Source organism: Mustela nigripes, chromosome 1, assembly GCF_022355385.1.
Source record: "Mustela nigripes isolate SB6536 chromosome 1, MUSNIG.SB6536, whole genome shotgun sequence".
NCBI classification, from domain to species: domain Eukaryota; kingdom Metazoa; phylum Chordata; class Mammalia; order Carnivora; family Mustelidae; genus Mustela; species Mustela nigripes.
In genome coordinates, this window is record NC_081557.1 from 46,825,072 (window position 1) to 46,843,066 (window position 17,995).

The 17,995-nt window shown below is 40.2% G+C and overlaps 2 protein-coding genes across 2 annotated transcripts; both read left to right on the forward strand.

Moving 5' to 3' along the window:
• The first annotated feature begins 1,103 nt into the window (after window positions 1-1,103).
• On the forward strand, window positions 1,104-1,991 carry LOC132016240 (olfactory receptor 51L1-like). The gene has a single exon (XM_059397499.1). The coding sequence runs from the start codon at window positions 1,104-1,106 to the stop codon at window positions 1,989-1,991; it is 888 nt and encodes a 295-aa protein (XP_059253482.1).
• An 8,460-nt stretch (window positions 1,992-10,451) lies between these two features.
• On the forward strand, window positions 10,452-11,390 carry LOC132011698 (olfactory receptor 52J3-like). Its single transcript, XM_059390706.1, has one exon. It carries the CDS (start codon window positions 10,452-10,454, stop codon window positions 11,388-11,390), a length of 939 nt encoding a protein of 312 aa, XP_059246689.1.
• Window positions 11,391-17,995: the final 6,605 nt, after the last annotated feature.

Here is a 17,995-nt window from a genome sequence, read left to right on the forward strand (position 1 = left end):
GTGGAGATTCCTCAAGAAATTAAAAATAGAACTTCCCTATGACCCTGCAATTGCACTATTGGGTATTCATCCAAAGATACAGATGGGGTGAAAAGAAGGGCCATCTGTACCCCAATGTTTATAGCAGCAATGGCCACGGTTGCCAAACTGTGGAAAGAACCAAGATGCCCTTCAACAGATGAATGGATAAGGAAGATGTGGTCCATATACACTATGGAGTACTATGCCTCCATCAGAAAGGACGAATACCCAACTTTTGTAACAACAAGGACGGGACTGGAAGAGATTGTGCTGAGTGAAATCGGTCAAGCAGAGAGAGTCAATTATCATATGGTTTCACTTATTTGTGGAGCATAACAAATACCAAGGAGGCCATGGGGAGTTAGAGTGGAGAAGGGATTTGAGGGAAATTGGAAGGGTAGGTGAACCATGAGAGACTATGGACTCTGAAAAACAATCTGAGCGTTTTGAAGGGGTGGGGGGTGGGAGGTCGGTACCAGGTGGTGGGTATTATAATGAATACTGTTATGCTGAAAATAAAAATAAATTAAAAAACATATTAAAATTATACATCAGGACCTTTCCTTTCTCATCATTTTGCATTTTCACAGAACATGCATGTTAATTTTTAGAAAAACAGAAAAATGTGTTAAAACGATGAGATTAAGGCTATAAGTGTACTCTCAAAAACGTAAATAAGAATGAGAATTGATCTATAGGCTAATTTGAAGAAGATCAATGCAGCTTTATTATTTTCACTTAAATTTTGTTGTGTTAATGTACACAACTTATCTAAAGGTTTACGTTTCTCTATTTCGCATGTAGTTTAATTTTTCAAGGCTGTGACGTATACCTGAGAGCATCCTAGCAAAGATCACAGGTCCCTGTATACAGATGCGACCATACTGAATATTTTACAAGCTGTTCCTGACCTGATGATTCAGCTGCCTCAGATGTCTTTCTTCCTACTTTTATTTGTGTAAGTCATTTGAAGAACACTAACAATTGATTTTACATGAATATAGTAGAATTTGCTAACCAGTCTGAATAGTCTGTGACTTTCTCAGCATCTGTCACACCCAAAGCGCTTCTGAAGCACCACCATGGTGGTCTGGAATAACAGTGGTACTATGGAACCCACCTTTCTCTTAGAGGGCTTCCATGGGCTGAAGTCTGTTCATGCTTGGCTCTCAATTCCATTTTGTCTTGCATACCTGGAGGCCTTTCTAGGCAACATCACCATCCTCTCTGTTATCTGGAATGAGTCTTCACTCCACCAGCCCATGTATTATCTGCTGTCCATCCTGGCAATAACTGACCTGGGCATGTCCATGTCTACACTCCCCACAATATTGGCCATGTTATGGTGGGAAGCCCAGGAAATCAAAGTAGGAGCCTGTTTTACTCAGCTCTTCTTCATCCACACCTTCACGTTCCTGGAATCTTCAGTGCTGCTGGCCATGGCCTTTGACCGATTCATGGCTATATGTCATCCACTGCACTACTCAAGCATCCTCACCAATGATATGATTGGTAAGACTGGTTTGGGTTGCTTGCTACGAAGTGCAGGAGTCGTGATGCCCACCCCCATATTACTAAGGTGTTATCATTATTGCCACACTAATATCCTCAGCCACCCCTTTTGCCTGCATCAGGATATTCTGAAATTATCCTGCTCTGATGCCAGTGTCAACAACATCTATGGGTTGTGTGTGGTCATTATCACACTGGGAACAGACTCAGTCCTCATCCTCCTCTCCTATGTCCTAATTCTCCATGCTGTACTAGGCATTGCATCTCGTGAAGAGCGACTAAAGGCACTCAACACTTATTTTTCCCATGTATGTGTGGTGCTTATCTTCTTTGTACCTCTAATAGGGGTATGCATGGACTATCACTTTGGGAAACACCTGCCTCCCATAGTCCACATTCTCATGTCAGACGTTTACCTGCTTTTTCCACCAGTACTCAATCCCAACATCTATATCTGACATCTGACATCTGCTTGGTGTCAGGACCAAGCAGATTCGTCTTGGAGTTTTCCACATATTTAGGCAAAGTCCGAGTCTTTAGAAAACATATGGCATTGGTCTGGAGGAAAATTTTCTCCATCAGATTCTTAAGGGTGCAGCTTTCTAGATAGGTGATTTTTTGGAGAATTCCTTGAATCTCTTTCAGTTCTAAGTTTCTTGTTTGTAAATTTGAAATTTTGTCATTGTTCTGATGATGTCTCTGCATTATGTGAACATCTTTGTGTCCTCATACATTATGAGGATTTTAATATAACAAAATAATCTTTTTAATGACATACTGTATTGTTTTCAAAAATAATAATACAACTTAGATCTCTTAATAATTCAAAGACCCAGATAAGGTTATCTTTGGTAGTCTGTGATCCACACACAAAACCCCAGTGCCCAACTGTTGTGGAAAAATTTATTTCAAGAAAGTAGTCTTGTCTTGGGGGAACCTGGGTGGCTCAGTGGGTTAAAGCCTCTGTCTTTGGCTAGGATCATGATCCCAGGGTCCTGGGCTCAACCCCCATGTCAGGCTTTCTGCTTAGCAGGGAGCCTGCTTCCTTCTCTCTCTCTCTCTCTCTGCTTGCCTCTCTGCCTACTTGTGATCTCTGTCTGTCAAATAAATAAATAAAATCTTTTAAAAAAGAAGAAAGAAAGAAAGAAAGAAAGAAAGAAAGAAAGAAAGAAAGCAAGCAAGCAAGCAGGCTTGTCCTGTAGTGGTCCTGAAATTTTGAAGACCCTACCAAACCCAGTCAAATATCATCCCTATAACTGACTTTTAACCTTATCCTTTTATACTTACCTGTGTATCCTCTTCATTTAGCCCTTTTACAGCTATTAGAAATCATAATCACCTGCTGGTGTTGAGATAAGCACCTAAGTCATGATTGCTCACCCAAAGTCAACATATAGTCAGTGGGAAAATTAAGCAGGAGTTCACTCACCACACTGAGATCAAGAGGATATCACTAAATCTGGAATGTAGATGGTTTCGGAGAACGTTTACCCACACAATCAGGTTATAACTTGGGCAAAAACAATTAAGCAATCAAACATTAAATACAAGACAAACATTTCATTTCTGTTTATTGTTATGATGGAGTAGCAGGGATCAGATTTATTCCCTCACCTTCAACAACTAAGTAACAGTCAGAAAGTTTATAAAATAATAGTTCTCAAAACTGGATAAAAAGGAAACAAAGGAAATGATCTCTAAAAGAAGGGGAAAATAACATGAGCCCAAACACTGACCTGATCTTACTTACTTACTGGAAATTTATCAAGTCACAGATAGGGGCAGAGAACCCAAACTGAGTCTGATGGTCTCCCTGAATGACAATGTAGAATACCAGAGAGGAGAGAGAGCTGTGTGTAGACAAATACATGACCTCAGGACATTCCTCAGAAGCCTTCAGTTGTGCACTGGTCAGTGTATGTCTGTGAAGAAATTACCATGGCAAGGAAAGAGCCACCAGAAAGGAGCAGAGGGAGCAGAGATAAGACCTGAGACCAGTCATATCTCAGGTCTCATATATGACTGAGAGGAGTTCCTATGCTTACAGGCAGTGTGAAGAAACCTTGTAATGAACAGAATATTTGGCTATGTACATGGAAGGGTGTTACCTTTAGTAATGACCCCATTATCTCACCCAATTACCATACCAGTTCCTGTGGACCAAAAGCTATATTTGGTCTTTCCTAACAAAGCCTGAAGAAAAGTCTTGAAGGGGTTAAAGCCATTTCCTTTTAACTTTATGACACACAGGAATAAAGGTAAAATATATATTTAGAGAAGTACAAAACAGTGAGCACAATTTTTTTTGTGTCTTTTCTTTTGGAAACCAACAGCCTGGAAGAAGCATACATTATGCCTCCTAATATATTTTATAGGAATAGATGGCATGTTCTAGTCCTATAAAGGCCTGTTCTCAGACCATGATGGGACCAGTAGGCCCACCTAATTCAATGGATCTGTGTCAGGAATTTCACTGTAGAACACATTTAAACAAGATTCTCAACTGACAGCTTGCCAATGATAAAGTTGAAGCTCTTTGTATTCATTTGTTTGACATTAAAAAAAAAAAAAAAATCCCTCCATTTGATTCAGAACTCAGGGCTCAGATAGGACAAAAAGTTTTTAAATCTTGGAGTGCTTCTTAAATAGCCACACATATTTTTATAAAAATCAGTACAAGCATAGGAAAAAATGTTTAACAAAATATCTCATAATATTAGGAAGGAGGGAAATCATGACTAAAATATGAAATAATGAAAAATATACATAGACAATCAATCCAGAAAACCATTTGTCAACAAAGAAGAGTTATAAAGAGAAAGGGGAATAAAAAGGGAGATACTAAATTAAAACTAATTTCCAACTTTTACTGTCATAGATCTGTACCTTAGAAAGGTCCAATTCACTTAGTAAATGAGGATGAATTTTCAGAAATTTAAGAAGATGATACTATATATTTCAAATAGGAAAGAAAAATCAAAAGAGCTTACCTGCAAGAAAAGGAATTACAGTGGTATCAGAACCCTTGAATTCCACATGGAGGATAGATGATAAATGTAATCATGCTTATAAAATCATCTTCAACCAATATAACTGTATTAGTTCACTAGGGTTGTGGCAACAAAGTGCCACAGGCTGGGTGGCTTAAACAACAGACATTTCTTGTTTCCCAATTCCTGAGGCTGTAAGTCTGAGAGGGAGGGATCTGCAGTGCTGTTTCTTCCTCAGAACTCAGAAAAAGTGTCTATTCCAGGCCTCAGGCCTAGATTACATGGCGCCTTCCTGATGTACTTGTGTTTTCTTACAGAGCTTTTTTGTTTTAATAAGAATACCAGTCAGGTTAAATCAGGGGCCCACCCTACTCTAGTATGATCTAATTTTGACTTAAATTATTACATGTGTAATGACCCTATTCCTGAATAAGGTCATATTCTAAGGTACTGGGTATTAGTATGTCAACATATAAATTTATGGCAGAAGGGACACAGTTTAACCAGTAATGACTAAACCCAAAATATCAATCAGAGTTGAGGGCAAAATAATATTTCACGCATACAGAGATGTTGAAATTCTACCTCCCATTCATTTTGTTTTTGGAACTTAATATAAGGATGTGTTCCACAAAAAGTAAGGAGCTGTCTGTGAAATGGGAAGACATGAGTTAAGAAAAAAGGGGATTCCAAACAGGAGAGTAGAATAGGGAATTCCCAGCTAGGCACATGAAAAGCAAACAGATCAGACTAGAGCTAAAGAGCTGAGGCCACTCAGAAGGAGGTCTTTCAGGGAAGAAAACAGGAAGAAGAAAAAGGCAGTGGCAGAAGAGGAGGAGGAGGAGGAGAATTAAATCTGTATCTGTTGAGATATTTCACATTTTAAGTTTCTGAAAAGATAATCCAAACTGTCTTAGTCATTAAAAAGAATTTATTGGTTTTTACAACAAACAGATGTTGGTCTTGTTTAATATAACAGTTATTTGAATAAATAAACTGCATCAGTTGGGACTAAGTTTGTTTTAATATTTGCTGATGAGATTCTGTGTCTCACTTTGCTCCTAAAATTAGCTGCCTTCATGGATCCAAGATATCTCTCAGCATCTCTCAAGATTCGATGTGTCCTACCTCATACTCAAGAAGGAAGAAATGTACCATTAAGAAAATGTCTTAAAATTGATTTCGATTTTGTACAAAGACCTTATTGGATCCAAGAGAATATTTCACTGTATATGTACAGGTTAAAAAAACTATAAGTTTGCAGGAAGTAGCTTGAATGTTTGTAGAGAATGATGGAGAAGATTGGTAATGGTCAAATGAGAGAAAGATATTCCTTCTCATACGTTGTAGTCAGTGTTTTATTTCATAAGCCTAAATGCCATTTTAGGAAGGTTCCCAGAAACTTCAGCTGCATGATAAAGGGATATAATTTCTTCAATCCAAAAAGATCACATTCTAATAAAATCCACTTGATTTTTGCAAGATTTTTTTTAAAGATTTTATTTATTAATTTATTTGACACAGAGAGAGAGATCACAAGTAGGCAGAGAGGCAGGCAGAGAGAGAGGGGGAAGCAGACTCCCCGCTGAGCAGAGAGCCCAATGCGGGGTTCTATCCCAGGATCCTGAGATCAAGACCTGAGTCAAAGCCAGTGGCTTAACCCACTGAGCCATCCAGGTGCCCCTGCAAGATTGATTCTAATATTTGAAAAGAAAATTTTTTTAAAGATTTTATTTATTTCACAGACAGATGTCGCAAGTGGGCACAGAGGCAGGCAGAGAGAGGGGGGAAGCAGGCTCCCTACTGAGCAGAGAGCCCAATGTGGGGCTCCAACCCAGGACCCTGAGATCATGACCTGAGCTAAAGGCAGAGGCTTTAACCCACTGAGCCACCCAAGCACCCTGAAAAAAATTTTTTTTTTAAGATTTTATTTATTTATTTGAGAAAGAGAAAGAAAGCCTGAGCCCATTGTGGGGAGGGGCAGAGAGGGAAGGAGAAGCAGGCTCAGCAGGGAAACTGATTGCTTGATCTCAGGACCCTAGGATCAGGACCTCAGTCTTAGGCAGTGCATAACTGACTGAGCCACCCAGATGCCCCTGAAAAGAAAATATTTAATGTTATTAGAGATTTCAGAAGAAAAATGGCTACAGAGTTGGCAGTGATTGGTGATTCCTAAACTTTCTCTGCATGAACAATATCTATGCATCTGTTCTTGTGAGCTGAAATTTAGAAGATGAAGAAGAAACAAATTATGACTGACCAGTACTTTGTATATGACACTGACCTAAATGCTTCAGAAGTTATGCCTGAGTTTTCATGCCTGAGAGACCACCAAGGAGCCAAGCACCGATGCAATCACACGATGGTTTATTTGACAAGCTTAAGCTTGGGCCCAAGTATACCTGACACAGCAAAGTAGGGACTTGGACCCCGAACCAGATTATAGTCAGAGTTTTTAAAGGCAGGGGAGGGGTGGACTCGGGGGTGGGTGAGGACAAAGGGGATTAGGGATGGTGTAAGTCTCTAAGGAATTTTGGAAGCAAGGTCTCCAGGACCTTGAGGGGCTAACTATTGTTGGGAGAAAGGTTATTTATTACCAGTAATAAAAATCTTCTCGTGAGACTCTTTAGATGTATATCAGTGGACCATATGCTTGGGAATGATTCTCGACACTATCTTGGAGGTTTAGAGATAAAGTTTCCTAAAGGAATTGTTAAAGGAGACTTACAGGATCATGGTTGGATCTGTTGGAGAAGTGGTCGGTCAGGCTAGGATTGTCCTTAGCAAAACCTCAAGGTGAGGGCAGTTGAGTCCCCAGAGGAGAGCCACTCTGTCTGTTTCAAGTGCTTTTCAGTAGGTAAGGAATTTTAATGATTTTCTTCTGCCTCTGTTTCCCACATCAGCTAAACTTGAGGTGGAATGACCTTAATTTTCTTGGCCTCCACACAGAGAGATCTAATTTGTATCAAATGTACCCAGTGAGAAAGACATTATTTTGATCCCCATTTTATAGAAAAGGAAACAGGCACAGAAATGATACATAAGTCATCCAAAGTCAAGCAGCTAATGTGGCAGAGCCAGAACTTGAATCAGCACTCTGATACCAGTATTGAAATTTTGGCACTAATCAATAGGACTTTTGAAATTTGAAATCATGCTTATGATAGGGAATTCATGTACAGAAAACAATGTGGAAAAAAGATCATGGATCTCTGCCCTGGGTGCTACTTGGGGAAACTCAAAACAGCTTTATGAGAAGAGGTTGGAAAAAACTTAGTGAAAAGAAATAGTAAAATGAAAAAAAAAGGCTTCTATACTAGTTCAAATATTTGAACTTAAATTACCTAGTTCTATTAAATAAATAAATAAATGAAAAAAATGGACAAATAAATAAGCCAGTTTCTTCTCTATGTAGGTCAGCAAGCCCTTGAATTGGACCACAGAGCTACATTCACACGGAGAGACAGTCTGTTTTCACAAGTGTAAAGTATAGATGACAAAAACCATGTGCTTTATCCCTACTTTTCAACTTTTGCTTCCATATCCTTCAGTTTGCTTTTATGTTCCTTGGGATTTTTGGTCTGGGGAATAGAATCTGGAGGTCTGTGCGCAGTCTCCAAGGACTCAATCCCAGAGCTTCACATAAAGCTGGGATTAAAATGGGATGTTTTCTTAGGAATATCCCTTAGGTGCTAGGAGCCTAACATAAAGGCACTCCGCATGAAGTCCTCAGAGAGAGGTATAAGGGCCGCCCTGCTCGATGCTGTGGGGAAGTCTCGATTCCTGTGGAAGGAAAATGTGACTCAGCGGCTGGTGTCTGGTGAACAGGTGTGGTGGGAAATGCAGAGATCCATCCATGGGCAGAGCAGCCTGAGAGCTGGACCAAGTGGCCAACTGCACCCGGCAGGAAAAAAACCAAAATTGTATCTTTAAATGGGGATGAGATTATCTTTAAATGGGGATTATATTATGTTTAAAAGTCTCTGGGAGATGCAATGCCCTTAATATCATCCTGTCAGTTGCATTAGATGAAATTAATTTCCATGTCAGTAGGAAGGGATGAGGCCAGTGGAGAGCTGCTGTCGTGAGTGGGCTCCTAGTGTTGTTCTGTATTAAACAACAGGGACTCTCCAGCTTAACCTTGAGCATCACCCTTCTAGGCAATAGTTTCTTACTTGACCAGGTATTTATGTTTTTACAGAGAAAGAAGAGTTTGTGCACTTTGAAGAACTGTTCTTTCTTCATTGGACTGAACTTACAAATGATAGTTTATTTTTTTTTACCTTGATATGTTTTCTATATTGAAAAAGATAAAAACAATAAAGTGAAAGTATGACAAAGACAAAAATAAATATCTCTGCTTTTTAAAAATTTTCTTTATTTATTGAGCGTGAGAGGGCATGTGTGAACAGGAGAGGGGCAGAGGTAGAAAGAGAAAGAGACCTCAAGCAGACTCCATGCTGAGCATGGAGTCCACTGCAAGACTCATTCTCTTGATGCTGAAGTCATGAACTGAGCTGAAATCAAGAGTCGGATGCTTAACAGAGCCACCCAGGTGCTCCTATCTCTGCTTTATTTTTTATTACAACTGCTGAACCGTACATTCCAGGGCAAGTTCCTTTACCTCATTCTGAGTGGTTTGATGCATTCTGTATTATTTTGAAGGCATTACTTAAGTGTCTTTCTCCATACCCTTCAGATCATTGCAGAACTAGATTCTTCTCTATTAAAACATGATTGTCCCAGAAAGGTGCAAAAAATATCTTTTCTAGTACCAAAATCATTTGAGGCTTTTTACCCAACTCACCTCTCTTCCCAGGGTCTTGGATTGGTAAGGGAAGTATCTGAGTGTTGGCTCCCTAGCAGTGGTAAAATGAACACCGAGAAGATAACAGGTGCTCTGAGAGTACTGGATATGCTGTGAGGGTGAACAGGTGTGATATGGCATTAGACAACCCTCCTTTCCCCTTTCCCACCTGATAATTGGTGCTACCTGTGAATCATAAGAGTTCCTGTTTCTATACCTGGCCAGGCATCCCAAGGGGTCGCCCTTATTATCTGATCTGGTGTGTATAAGAGGCTGCTAGGCCAGGGTCAGAGTTTTTACAGATCAGTCAGAAGAATTCAGATTTTTTTTTAAAGATTTATTTATTTATTTATTTATTTGACAGGCAGAGATTACAAGTTGGCAGAGAGGCAGGCAGAGAGAGAGAGGAGGAAGCAGGCTCCCTGCTGAGCAGAGAGCCCGATGCAGGGCTCCATCCCAGGACCCTGGGATCATGACCTGAGCCGAAGGCAGAGGCTTTAACCCACTGAGCCACCCAGGCGCCCAAGAATTCAGATTTTAATTTTGTAAGTACCTAGACTCCTGGATCTAGAATTTATTTTCATTATGAATTTTTAAAGGTATTATCTATCTATTTCTTTCTTTCTTTCTTTCTTTCTTTCTTTCTTTCAAACTCTTTTTTTTTGCTTAAAGACATTTTTGACTGCCTCTGTAGTATATTAACTTGACCTCATCTGTAGTCTTGGTGTTGCCAATGTCACTCATCAGAGTGATATTTCCCAGAGTGGAATCACATCCATTCTCCTTCAAAGTGAATGATAAGCTCTAATTATTAGAAATCTTCACTGAGCTTGCTGCAAGCCTCCATATTTGGGATTAGAACTCAATCCTCAGGCAGGGTGGAAACTCTGAATATGACCTCGACTTGCCTTATCAAATGGCTGTGAGGTATCTCTTATATGTCCTTCATTGGCACTCTTACTATGTATTAAGCTTGACATCAACTCTATCCTGAAACACTGAGCCGGCAAGTGACATGACATCCCCTTCAGACCTTGATCTCTCTTCTGATCTCCTTGACTTGATCTCTCTCATTTTTCCCCTAGAAGAGGAGAGTTTCACCTCCTTTGGCCAGTGACAGCATGACATACCAGAACAGGAGTATTTTTCACCCAAACACATTCTTCCTCGTTGGAATCCCGGGTCTGGAAGGGGTCCATGCCTGGATCTCCCTGCCTTTCTGCTCAGTTTACCTTGTGGCCTTACTGGGCAATGCCACAATTCTGCTGGTCATCAAGATGGAGCAGAGCCTTCAGAGGGAGCCCATGTTCTACTTCCTGGCCCTTCTTTCAACTATCGATTTGGCCCTTTCCACAACCTCTGTGCCCCGCATGCTGGGTATCTTCTGGTTTGATGCTCATGAGATTAACTTTGGGACTTGTGTGGCCCAGATGTTTTTGATCCATGCCCTCACTGGAATGGAGGCTGAGGTCTTGCTGGCCATGGCCTTTGACCGCTATGTGGCCATCTGTGCTCCACTCCACTATACGACCATCTTGACATCCCGGGTGTTGGTGGGTATCAGTGTGTTCATTGTGTTTCGTCCAGTTCTGTTTACACTTCCCATAATCTATCTCATCTACCGCCTGCCCTTCTGTCAAGCTCGTGTAATACCTCATTCCTACTGTGAACACATGGGCGTTGCAAAACTGTCCTGTGGAAACATCCATATCAATGCCATCTATGGGCTTTTCATGGTCTCTCTCTTTCTGCTGAACGTGGTCCTTATTGGCATCTCTTACATCTACATTCTGCGAGCTGTCTTCCGCCTCCCATCACAGGATGCTCGGCTAAAAGCGCTCAGCACGTGTGGCTCTCATGTTGGGGTCATCTGTGTTTTCTATATCCCCTCAGTGTTCTCCTTCCTCACTCACCGATTTGGACACAACATACCACGCTACATTCACATTCTTGTTGCCAACCTCTATTTGGTTATCCCACCTTCACTCAACCCCATCATTTATGGTGTAAGGACCAAACAGATTCGAGAGCGAGTGCGCCATGTCTTTGCTAAAAAGTAGGTACTCTTGCCTTTGTTTACCAAGAATTTTGACCTAGCAGGGGAAATGTGGGCCCATTTGATGTTTTTTTTTCTGTCTAAATTTAGTGCTGCCAAATTATATTCTGGAGCATTTGATCTTGTCCCATTTTTGATACTATGATTTGAATAATCTTTAAAATATTTCAAGTTCAAGGACCAAATAATGCAGTTGTTGAAATTTAGCCTCTTTTTAGTTCTTTTTCAGTAGAATACAATATTTATAGGACTAACATAGTAAGAAGTGGATGTCAATTTAGACTAATATCTATCTATATAATAAATGAAGAAAATTCCTTTCAACCATGTTTTTCCTAGAAAGAAACTAGAAATATATTTTGGATTCAGATATTAATCTAATTTCATTTTTTCTGTGAAATATGAGTAAAATGTAATCAATTAATGTGCAATTTTTTAAATTAATCCTTCTTTTTCATCCTAGATAAGATGTGGGGTAGAATATATGATTTCTAGAATGACACTGTGAAGGCAAAGGAATCTCACAACTCAATTTTGTCCTACCTCTTGGAACTTGCACAGAAGTATGATTTCACAAACTACCTTTAGTTCTATCCCCTGCCAACTCACCTCTCTTCAATGCTAATGTTTTTTTTACTTGTTCCTCCAGTGATGAATCTTATTGTGTACTATGTGAAAACCAGGCAAATTAGAGTAAAGAGTTCTAGCAAAATTATGACAGAAGCAGATATAATAGTCATATATTATAGAAAACATATCTTGGGAATGTCTTGGAGTTTAAAGGTGAGTTGAGGAAACCTAGTATTTGCCACAAATAATTGTCAATGTATTTTTCTTGTTATTATCATCAGATTTATCTAATTCAAACTGGATACTAAACAAGGACATAAAACAAAAAAAATGGGAAGTATGTTTTCTGAGGTCTCTATCCCAGTTAAAAAAAAATGAAAATATCAAATGTCATCTCTCTATAAATTCCAGTCAAGATGGGATATGGTACCTCATCTTTCTACCAGAAATGTATTTTTAATCCTATTCAATCTATCTATACTAAATTCTTTTGATTCTAGACCCAAATTATATCATAATTCATCTCCTCACTATCTCCTTTTTAAGCCCCCTAATGTGTCACCAGCATGTCTGTAGCAAACCATTGCAATAACCTCCATGGTCTCTAAATGGTTACTTTTTGCTGCTTTCTAAATGGTTTTCTATGTAAGATGAAAGTTCTCTTTTTATTTTTTTATTTTTTTTTAAAGATTTTATTTATTTATTTGACAGAGAGAGATCACAAGTAGGCAGAGAGGCAGGCAGAGAGAGAGGAGGAAGCAGGCTCCCTGCTGAGCAGAGAGCCCGATGCAGGACTCGATCCCAGGACCCTGAGATCATGACCTGAGCCGAAGGCAGCGGCTTAACCCACTGAGCCACCCAGGCGCCCCAAAAGTTCTCTTTTTAAAAGAAAATTTGAATGAAACACTATGTCTTTTAAATATGTACTCTAACTTCTTTGGAATTTGAATTAAAACTCTAAGTACATACTAAAAATCTACGCATGTCCTTGGCCCCCTCTCTCTCTCCAATATTATCAGATAAACTACAGCTACAGTGGCATTCTGAAAATTTGGTGAATGTACAAATATTTCTGTTTCTTTCAGGTTTTCACATCTGACCCTTATTCTTAGATGATCTTGTCCTCAATTTCTTTTAACTCTTTATTATTCATTTTTAAAGTTTCATCATAATTTCATAGTAGATTACCTGAGCTCTCACAGTTCAAAGTATGACCCTCCTTTTAAAGAACCTTTTATTGCTTATTTATTCTTTATTCTTCATTTTACTTATTACTATGATTTGCAATTACAGATGTATCTTATAGGTTTTTTATTTCTACTTTCTAAATAGAGTGTGCTATTAGTGGGGGGAAAGACATATCTGTTTTCTTTATGTCTCTGTGCTTAATATGTAGGATAATTCCAGCACAGAATATGCCTCCAACAAATAACTGTTAACAAATGGATGTGGAAATGAGGCCAGGTTTGATAAAGGGAGTTGTTTGTTGAAGAGTTCAGAAATACTCCATTCATATGGGATATAACTTTCTTAACTAGTTTATTTCAAAAGTAGGCATAGCACAGATGCTCACAGATTTTGAAAGTAGGAAAAATATGGGATTAAGGAGGAATTTTTTGTCTTGGGATTGATGGGTGACTTATAGTCCACATTCTCCTCCTAATGTGACTTAAAAACCTTGTGAATCACAGAAAATATTTCTTACATTTTCTTATCCCCACTCATCGACCAAAGTTTTCTCTACCAACCACACCAGTTGTAATCTCCTACACTTACATCCTCAGGTAAATAAAGCAACAACTTCCATCAATAACAAATGCTTAATAATAATAACCAGCCTGTAAGGGGATAGCATCTCACAATTAATAAAAAACTTTCAGATATAAGCATTGCATTTGAAATGCTAATATATACAAAATATACTTCTAGGCAATTTCAGGCACACTTTCTATTTTGATTCTCACAATAACTAATTAAATAAATAATTCTTCCTATTTTTTCCATTGAAGAGATTGAGGCTCTCAGAGATTACTTTACTCAATTCCCACACATACAGGAAATCAAAGCTGGTAGTCATCTTATCTTTTATACCCCAGGATAGTACTATTTGGCTACATTTTAGCTTTCACATTCAGCATTGCATCTGTTTCCACAATTCTATCTCGGATCAGGGAGCTAAGTGCCTCTGTGCCTGAATAACATCACAGATGTAACCATGGGCACTGAGGGATATAACTCACCAGCACATGTTGACATCCTTTATTAATTGTTAGAAATGGAAGCTCATATTTTCCCAGTGTGAAGATAGGCAGTACGAAGTGAATGCTTTGAGTGTATGTTAATAGGAGGAGGGATAATAAAATGGATTTAAAGCCTATCAATTCTCATGGTTTATTGTACAGGCATGTCACACTCAGTACAATTTATATTTCAGTTTGTTTCCGACCTTCTTGATAAAATAAGACAAAAGCAAGATGAGCTACAAAAATGTCAGTAAGAATGGGAGGACTTTATGGTCACCCTGATTATTCCCACATGTTCCTGGAAGAATGAAAGCCTAACTCTGGGCCTCCTAAAACAATGGTTCTCAACTGGGAAAAATTTGGCCACCAGAAGACATTTAGCAATATCCAGAAACATTTTTGGTTTTTGCAACCTGGGAGGTCTGTTATCATTTGCTGGGCAAAGATTAGGGAGGATGCCAACCCATTTTACAGGATGCACTCTACAATGCACAGTACAGCACACTCTATAATCCTCCCCAAAATAACTATCCAGCCCAGATATCAGTGTCAGAGATTAGGAGTGGTGTTCTAAATGTAACTGTCAAACAAGAAATGGTTAACCCCATGGTTACACAGATTGCCTTGAGCTAGACTACACAGAACTTCAGCAATCTGCTGTCAGGGCAGTCCCTCAGAAAGGCACTCAATGGAAGATGGAGAAAACTTCTGGAAAAGCAAAAGAATCCACTTTCAAGATGCTAAAACACTCTTCCTTTATAAGAAGAAACAGCAAAGACATATGGAATGCATATAAACTTGACCAGGGGATAATAGTTTAAAGATTTTTAAAATTATGATATTTTGTGGTTTTGTTTTTCTATTGGATATTAGCCAATTATGAGAGATTTGGCGAAAACATTGCAAGGGATGATACACATATAAAATTAAAAGGACAAAAAAGAGCCATTATTTCCTAGATGTATTAGGTCTGAGAATCAGGCAAAAAGAATATTTCTTTGTGATACTGGAGTTATGTGAGCAAATTAGTGTAATTTTCTCTTTTTCTTTTACTATTTTTAAAATGTATTTGACACAGAGAAAGAGAGAGAAATCACAAGTAGGCAGAGAAGCAGGTGGTTGGGGGAGGAGGGAAGCAGGCACCCTTCTGAGCAGAGAGCCCGATGAGGGGCTCGATCCCTGGACCCTGAGATTATGACCTGAGCTGAAGGCAGAGGCTTAACCCACTGAGCCATGCAGGCACCCCTAGTGTAATTTTCAAAATAGGTGAGTAATTGCTTGTGTAGCTTAAACATCTTAGTGTTAGTAGGGCCCTTTAGCATACTTTCCTCATAGATAACCTTGTAAATTAAAACCTCAAGTAAGTTGGGAATCTACACTTTCTAGACTTCAGTTCTGATGTGCAAAAGTGAGTGCCCAGTTGCATAAAATCAGACACACTGATTGTAAACAGCATTCCAATTTCGGAGATCTTAAAATGTGAAGAATGTGCATCTTAGAATACATAAAATATAGTGTTATTTCTATATAAAAGTTGTTCCTGGTCATTTTATCTAAGAATATTTTCAAAATCAGGCAGGTTCTACAAATCTTAGATTCATCAATGGTAAAAAAACTCGGCATAAATGCCTCCATTTCTTATACATGTTTAGAAAATAATTGCTGTGCAGTGTTCTCTTTGTCTATCTTTTCCCCTCTCTCATGTAAGGGTCTGCCCCTCCCAGAGGAACTTGCTTGTGGACTCTGGATGTAGGGTCAGGGCAGACTGGGTGTAGACATTCAATTGGTGGGGAGCGAGTATATCCACTAGGATGAATTAAGATCTGATTGGCCAACTGTGTAGGGGTGGGGCTCAACCAACCCCATAAAGGTTGGTGTGCTAGGCTGTCAAGCAAGCAGGAGAGCTGTGGTGGGAGCAGAAGGAAGAATCTGAGGAGCCGAAGAGCTGTAACAGCTCTTGTAAGAGCTATAACCATTGCCCGCGGTCCCTCTGCTGGCAGTCTCCAGCCCCCTGCAGCCTCTGGTGGCCACAAGTCGCCACCTGCAGCCTCCAGCCACCTGCAGCTTCCAGCCGCCTGTGGCCCCGCCTCCAGCGGCCCTGAGCTGCCTGCGGTCCCTCCTTCGGAGGTCCCGCATTCAGCGGCCCCAAGCCGCCTGCTGCCTCCAGTACCCTGCAGTTTTGAGTGGCCTGCCTTCCCGCCTCTGGCGGCTCCAGCCACTGCCTGCAGCCTCCAGCCGCCTGCCTTCAGCAGCCCTGAGCTGCAGCCTCCAGCAGTTGAGCCACCAGCGGACCCTCGCCACCAGCGGTCCGAGACACCAGCGGTCGAGTGGTCAGCGGTCCCAATGCCTGCAGCCCTTGGATGCCAGTGGTCCCAAAACACCAGCAGTCCAGTGGTCAGCGGTCCTGATACCTGCAGCCCCTGGATGCCAGCGGTCCAAGATGCCAGTGGCCCTGAGATGCCAATGGCCTCTAGCCTCCAGCAACCTCGCTGCAAAATGCCTCGCTGCAAAATGCCTCGCCACCCTGAGCCATGAGCGACCTTGTCCGCAGTGGTGGCCTCCTCTGGGTGGCAGCCTTGTCAGAGTGGCATCGTGGGGAGCAGAGTCTGTGTCATCCGGGTTGTCCTCTTTGTCATCGTCGCTGTCATCATTGCCTCTTCATCGTCGGGAGCGGCCTTGTCCGAGAAGCGGTCTTGTCCAGAATGGCCTCTTCTTGGGAGCGGCTCTGATCATGGAGGGGCCTCATCTGCGGAGCAGCCTCATCTAGAGCAGCCTCCTCCGGAGCGACCTTGTTGGGATCATCGTCATCGCCTTTTCGTAAGAGATAGCTCTGACCGGTCAGTTTGATTCTTGATGCTTGGCGCAAAATAAAGTTTTGCTTGACCTTCGCTTTGTATCAGTCTCGTTCCTTTTATCACAGACCCTAACATCTCACAGGCATTCTGTTTCTATTTCTGCATGACCATTCATCAACCACTTTTTTTCCCCCTGAGATTCTTCAGTTTCAGTTGAAGATGTTCTAGATTTTGTTTTTGCCATTTCAAGCTGTTTGATAAGTTGTTGATCAAAGAAACAGTCCAAGATTCTCATTATAACTGCATATTAGAGTGCTCAGTGAAGACACACACTTAATTATGTGCCATTATTTAATTCAAAAACCATTTGTTAAATACCTACTTTGTTGCACTTTACTACATGATTATGCAAAGATGATTAATGGAATGAGAAAATATTCTATAACACATTGTAATTCATTAATTATAATCAACCTCGTGAATTTATTTCTAGTATAAACACTGTTGGTTTTCTTTTTTGAAATGTGACTCCCTTAAGTTTGGTTGCTAAGGCAACCACTTCAAAGGGACAATCCACTTCGAAGATAAATGTATTGACAGCCACTGAACTAGATAAATGCCAGGCTCTCCACTCCACCCCAGCCCTCACATCTACCCACAAGGCTCCTTTGTTTTAGAGATCTTGATTGATTTCCATAAGTGAACACTTGGGCCATTTATTTTTTCTATACCTTCAATGTACATTCTGGCTTTTATGTTTTATAATCACATATAAAGAGTGAACACATAAAACCCTGAGTCCCAACAAGAGCAGAACCCCAGTCCTGTGCCATGTGCTGGCAAATGAGCCAAGAAAAATGTTGGTAAATAGCTATTGAATCTCATTATGACCTCCAAGCTCTTATCATATTCTATTTTCTCTATCTGTGTCTGCATTATGAGCTCAGGCCTAGATCCATGTCCCCTGAGTCAACCAACCCCTTAGAAGATTTTCCATGAGG

Bases quoted from the DNA above. Each gene is read 5' to 3' on its own strand.
- LOC132011698 (XM_059390706.1), top strand. From the start codon at position 10,452: ATGACATACCAGAACAGGAGTATTTTTCACCCAAACACATTCTTCCTC.
- LOC132016240 (XM_059397499.1), top strand. From the start codon at position 1,104: ATGGTGGTCTGGAATAACAGTGGTACTATGGAACCCACCTTTCTCTTA.